The 6,000-nt window shown below is 40.3% G+C and overlaps 1 protein-coding gene across 3 annotated transcripts in view; it reads left to right on the top strand.

Annotated features, from left to right (window-relative positions):
* Positions 1 to 226: 226 nt before the first annotated feature.
* lef1 (lymphoid enhancer-binding factor 1) overlaps positions 227 to 6,000 on the top strand; it is a 75,814-nt gene continuing 70,040 nt past the window's right edge. For 2 of the 3 annotated variants that reach the window (XM_055158790.1, XM_055158788.1), the window contains exons 1-3: positions 227 to 1,019; positions 3,760 to 3,826; positions 5,283 to 5,440. In XM_055158790.1, coding sequence (XP_055014765.1) covers positions 822 to 1,019; positions 3,760 to 3,826; positions 5,283 to 5,440 — 423 coding nt within the window. In that variant the 5' untranslated portion in view covers positions 227 to 821. The remainder of the gene's footprint in view (positions 1,020 to 3,759; positions 3,827 to 5,282; positions 5,441 to 6,000) is intronic. The other variant, XM_055158791.1, reaches the window with a different exon arrangement.

Genomic DNA, 6,000 nt, shown 5'->3' with positions numbered 1-6,000 from the left:
GTATTATTTTATTTAGACTGTTATATTGTTTTAACCCGGCTCATTCTTGGCTCTGTCTGGCCATTTGTTGTGAGCCGAGCCGAGCGGGTCTCTGTGGAGGAGTGTCAATCAAAGCGGCGGCGCCTTTCATCTCTCCTTCCTCCCAGTGACTGAGGCGGAGGAGGCGGAGGGCTACATTATACCAACACACACTCCACACACGGCTTACTTTACGCCGGGGAAGCGGTGTGGGAGCAGTGGGAAGTCGCTCCACGCCGTCGCTGTATTTTTGATTGTTTTACGACTTCTGCTTTTATCCCTCATTGGTCAGCCGTCCGTGTTTGTGGATGTATTTTTTAGCATGAAAGACGCGTTACTTGCGGTCCCGTTTTTAACTTGAAAAACTGTTCGCCTAGTTGTAGCGTGCATCCTTCAGCCTGGTCGTGTTTTGTTTTTGCCCGTTCCCTAACCGCTTGGACCACCGACGGACTATTTACTATCTTTATTTTTAATTTGCACTTTGGGCACTGAGACTTTTTCCTGGAACTTATCGGCTCTGATCTAAACTCGTGTTCTGCGTCCGACACTGAGGCGTACTGTTTGACTTTACATCTGTCTGGAGGCGTGCGTCGTAGCGGATCCGGGAAGAAGGCACGCTCCTGTTGCTTCGGTAAAGCGCGCGCACCGGTCCGGTCCAGAGCCAGCGTGATCCCGGTGACTCACCGCGCAGACTTGGCCCACGCAGGGGTGCCCTTCCCACTCGCGTCGGGGGGATTTTGCTGGAACTTCTGTGCCGTCTTCAGTTTTTGTCAGGGCGCAGCGTTGACTAAATCGGACTGAAAATGCCACAGTTATCAGGCGGTGGAGGAGGAGACCCGGAGCTGTGCGCCACGGACGAGATGATCCCGTTCAAAGATGAAGGGGACCCGCATAAGGAGCAGATCTTCGCCGAGCTCAGTCACTCGGAGGAGGAAGGGGACCTGGCAGACATCAAATCCTCCCTGGTCAACGAGTCAGAGAGCAGCCCCAACAGTAACGACGTGAGTAATGTTGTGTTCACTGGCCATGGGAACTGATGCTGGCTGTCAACAGTGCAACTCAGCAACTAAGTTTTGTAAAACACGCTGCTGTCCTTAAAGCATCACAGCCCATGTCCACATTTTTTATTCAACTTAATTAGAAAGCATCTTATTTTTTATTTTTATTTTATTTTTTTAAGAAGTGTCCTTGTAGTGCGTGAAATCTGTCAGTCATCTGTTAAAAAAATAACCCCAAAACGCAACATATTTTTATATATATCGCAGGCTACACCATGGTTTCTCAAATCTAAAAGATGCTGTAAAATGCACGGCCCTAAAAGCTCCATCAGGCCTATTTATTTGACGAGCCAGAATGTTATTACTGAATAGAAGTTGCGTAAAGGCCTGCCCATATTGTCAACACGCGCTCTGCCTCCAAAGGATGCTCTTATGGGCGTTCATCTGTCGCTGCCTGCCTTCGTGTTTTATACCCCCCTTTGTGTGGATTAACATTTGTACGTGATAGTTCAAAAGATATGCAAAAAAACAACAACAATAACCCCCAAAACGAGGCCTTTTGAGCTGCTTACGTGCATAGAAAAAGTGCAGTCTTCGAGGGCAAATCTGAGGTTATAGAAAATGTATTTGACAACTGCAGCCTTTATAATAATCCAACATATCAATAACAGCACTGGACTCAAATTTTACTACGTTAGGCTTATATATTTTCTTTTATTTAGCTTTATTTAATCTTCATGAATCAAAATGAGGGATTAAAAAACAAAAAAACACCTTTATTATTTGTCAGATTAAAGGATCCGATTTGGGGAAAGCGATTGTGAAATTCAGCTGTTATTCTGTTCATTGTTTTGACAACCATAACATTGGAGAATTGTGATTTCACGAAAACAACAATTCAGTCAGTGACCACATCATAATAATTTTCTGCATGAATTTCATCAGCTGTGTGTTGTTAGCGTCCATAAGCAGGTGTAGGCCTAAACCAGCCAAGACAAACTGTCCTCTTTTTACCTGTTTACCACCTCCTGGAGCTTCCAATTCCACATCTCGACGCGTTTTTCTCATTAGCGTAGTGTTAATAAAATACTGTGCACTTTCCGATTTGGACTCTACATGTTTTTGCCATCAAATGTCCTGGAGACGCGCGGGACAGAGGCTGAATGTTAATTAGGATTCCAGTGAAGTTCCCTCTCTCAGCTTGAAGCCGTCCTGAGGGATGTGGGAATAAGGAGGCCCTTCTCCTAATTTAGATTTGTAAAAAAAAAATGTTTATAGGGAAGAGAAGTTACTGATTATTTTCGTGTCATTTCCAGCACGCATTTAAAATCCTATTCCAGCTGTTCTTTTACATTTAGATGAAGGAATAAATTGAAAGGCTGGACAAGTTAATATGAAAGCTACATCTAGGGAAGTTAAAATGACTTAAATTAAGAACATTTTACTTTTTTTTTGAGTAGATTAATCTCGCAAAGAGTTGTTGTTTTCATATCTTAAGTGTAACAAGATGTATTTTCATATTTTAAGTGCAAAAAGTCTCTTTCCACTGGCAGATAATTTTACTCGTGAAGTGAAATTTACTCAAATCATGACAAAACTTTCTCAATTCGAGTCAGCTTAACTTGGCTAGATTTCTATTTTTGCAGTGAGATGGAGGCATAAATAGAAAGGCAAAAATGATACTGGACCTACTATATTGAAAAGAAGTTAATATAAAAGCTCCTTAAGAACATGAGGCTTAATTAAGTGGTTCTTTTGACGCTTGTTCCATCATCAGCCTTCTATACCATCGCTGTGTTTACGTCCTGTGTGGAAGAAATGCTGGAAGAAGTTCTCAGTTTTGTCGCTTTAAGATGCACTAAGCGACTTTTCTGGTGGACGGTCCGCTACCTGCTCTTCTCCAGACGTTATTGCGTTGTCTAGAATGTTCCACAGTACACATTAAACCTATTTATCACAGGTTACAGCAGTACGCCGCATTACAGTTCAGATCTGTGGAGAGTCGTCCCCATTCACAGATGGAATTATTGTATTTTTGAGCGATAGAAACACTCGTAATTAATAAATATTAGATGGAAATGTTTAAAGTCATACCATGGAACATTCCAGAGAGAGCAATAACATCTCCATGGAGACAAGCAGGTAGCAGACCCTCCACCAGAAAAGTTACGCAGTGCATCTTTAAGTACATGTACAGATACAGAGGTAGAAAGTTATTCAGGTAAAAGTAAAAATATCACATGAAAAAAATTTAAAAAGTAAAAGTATTTAAGTATCCGATTAAAAATGTACTTTAAGAGTAAAAACTGAAAGTATTTAATGTATTTCAAATGTTATTGATTTGTTAAAATATAGTTATACTGATTAAACGATACAGATTTTGGAATATGAATCAATTTCTTATTTTTCTGATTTATTTTTGTTTGCTCAAAGCCAAAACTTGAGTAAAATAACCCTTAAGATCATCTGAAAAGTGATTTTATGTTTCAGTCTTGTTCTAAAATGTAGTGAAGTAGAAAGTACAGATACCTGCTCTCAAATATAGCGAAGTAAAAGTAAAGTTAAGCAAAGTATAGATACCTAAAAATTCTACTTGTACTTTGTTACTTTCCATCACTGTTGGGGACATGGGCACAGAGTCTGGTCCTGCAGAGTCTCTGACCATCTGACCGTGTAAATGTACGTCTGAAGTCCCTCCTAATTGATTCACCGTAATTTAATTTGACTTGTCTTTCTTTTGCAGGCAGCTAGACAGTCCCAAATACCACAAGATTCATATCATGAAAAACACAGAGACCATCCGGACGATGGTAAGTGACACAGCCCTGGGGGAAAGAGCCTGTTAAATCACAATGTTTTATGGGACAGGCCACATGCAATAAAAAGAACCGCTTAAACCTTTATTTCCATGTAGTTAGAAAAGCAGTTTTTTCCCCCCCCACACACACAGAAGTCATCACTCACACATGTGTACTTACTCTTATCAGCACGAGGTTTGACCCAGGTCTAGTCAGGACATGCCAGGCTGGATGGAGAAATAAAACGATTAAAAGTAGAGCATTTAATCGTTTTTGAATCAGTTATATGCTTGAGTCTTTTTAATAGAAGCAACTCTGTGATAGTAAAAGCATGTGGGGCAGAATATAGACTTTGAAGGAAGAAATTTGATTAGTCTGTGAGTTAAATTGCACTGAAATTAACATTAAAAGCCCCATCTATTTAGCTTTAGTTTATTAGTTTATTTATGAAGGATAATGTACATAAAAAACATTGATTTTCACAAAGAGGTAGATGTAAATGCCAGGTTAATTTCCACTTTCAGTCAGTTTCTGGACAGGCTGATGTTATAAATGAACAAACACACATTTGTTTTTAATTAGACAATGTAAAACTAAATGGGAAACTGAGAAAAAAAAAAAAAAAAAGATAACATTTTTGGTCATTTCGTACAGCCCTGACATAACAAATTAACCATAAAACCAACAAAACTGACCAACTCGCTTTCTTGTAGCTTGTGTTTCTTATCAACTCATTACCCGAGCGTGTTTATCTCTTCTTTCGTTTCTTTTTCTTTTTTTCGCCCCACGTCTGTCACATGTCGCTCGGGGCCTTTTACCCTCTTGCCCCATTGTAGTGTGACCCCACTGCTTCAGGTCATCATTAGTCCTTAAAGCCGGAGCGTGTCTCCTCTTTGTTCCCCTTTCACTCCTCTGTACAGCCCCCCTCAAACCAAACACAGCCTTGCCTTTATAACCTGATCCCATACATCGCGCAAACACCCCCCCCTCCTCCTCCTTCTCCTCCTAGTTCTTCTTTTCTTTTTTGCTTCAGGACACAGCGCAGCCCAAGTGAGTGGCCTCTTGTGTCAAAAAAAAAAAAAAAAAAAAAGGGCCCCCTCTTAGGTCAAAGGCGTATAGGGAGCAGTTGGGGCGTCTCCTGTTTTGACACAGTCTGTATGTTGGGCTAATTGGCGCTAATTGGCACAGAGGGGCAGCCATTGTTCCTGCGTATAATGGTATAATACAGACATCCTCTCCAAGTCCGCAGAAGAAAGGGCACAAACAAAAGGGCAGGGGCCAGTCGGGGCACGGGTCAAACTGATCGTCAGCGATATCATGACAGAAAAAAGAAAAAAAACAGGCGTCATACATTCTTAGCTGTTTCATTGTGATGATGCTTGTTAATGTTTTTACACTTATGCTTAGACAAATGAAAGTTAAATTATGGTCCATCTTAGTGCGTTTTTGATCTTTTTTTTCTGTGCAGATTCAATTCAAAACGTCTGCTTCTTCTCCGCAGCAAAACATCAAGATCTGTACGGTAAAAGCCACCCATACCCAGGTTACCCAGGTTACATCATGATGAGCAACATGGGCAATGACTACATGAACAACGGCTCCCTCTCTCCGCCCATGCCCAGAACGGTCAGTGCCAGCTGATTTTTTCGGAAGAGTGAAAGTTTGAACGTTATTTAAATATGTATGGGAGGAGATTAATGTTTTGTTTGAAGGGATGGGACAAGATCTCGTGGCGTAAGATCAAAATCGAGAAGAAATCGCCACAAAATCGTGCACATGAGAGAAAAATTATCTATTAAGATTTGTTTCTCATGTGTTTATGTTTACATTGGACAAAAACAGGTTAAGTGTTGATGAGTTACATCTCTTATATAGTGCTAGAATGGCAGCAAAATATTAAATAAAATGAATAAAGCATTCTGAGGACAAAATTTGAAACAAAACGTACAGGAATTATGTAAAATCTCATCTTGTTTTGCCATTCTAGTACTGCTTTTTGAAACTATAAGAGACATAACTCACCAACACTTAACCTCTTTTTGTCCAATCTAAACATAAACAGATGGAAAACAAATCGCACAAGATCATTTTTCTCTCGTGTGCTTGATCCTGTGGCCATTTTGTCTCACGAGATCTTGCAACACGAGATCTTGGTCCCATTTCTATTTATTTAAATAAATAAAAAA

This window comes from Boleophthalmus pectinirostris, unplaced genomic scaffold (genome assembly GCF_026225935.1).
Source record: "Boleophthalmus pectinirostris isolate CB_2022bp ecotype Guang Dong unplaced genomic scaffold, ASM2622593v1 HiC_scaffold_22, whole genome shotgun sequence".
NCBI classification, from domain to species: domain Eukaryota; kingdom Metazoa; phylum Chordata; class Actinopteri; order Gobiiformes; family Gobiidae; genus Boleophthalmus; species Boleophthalmus pectinirostris.
Note: the sequence above shows the minus strand (reverse complement) of the source record. Positions and strands in the feature narration are given on the sequence as shown.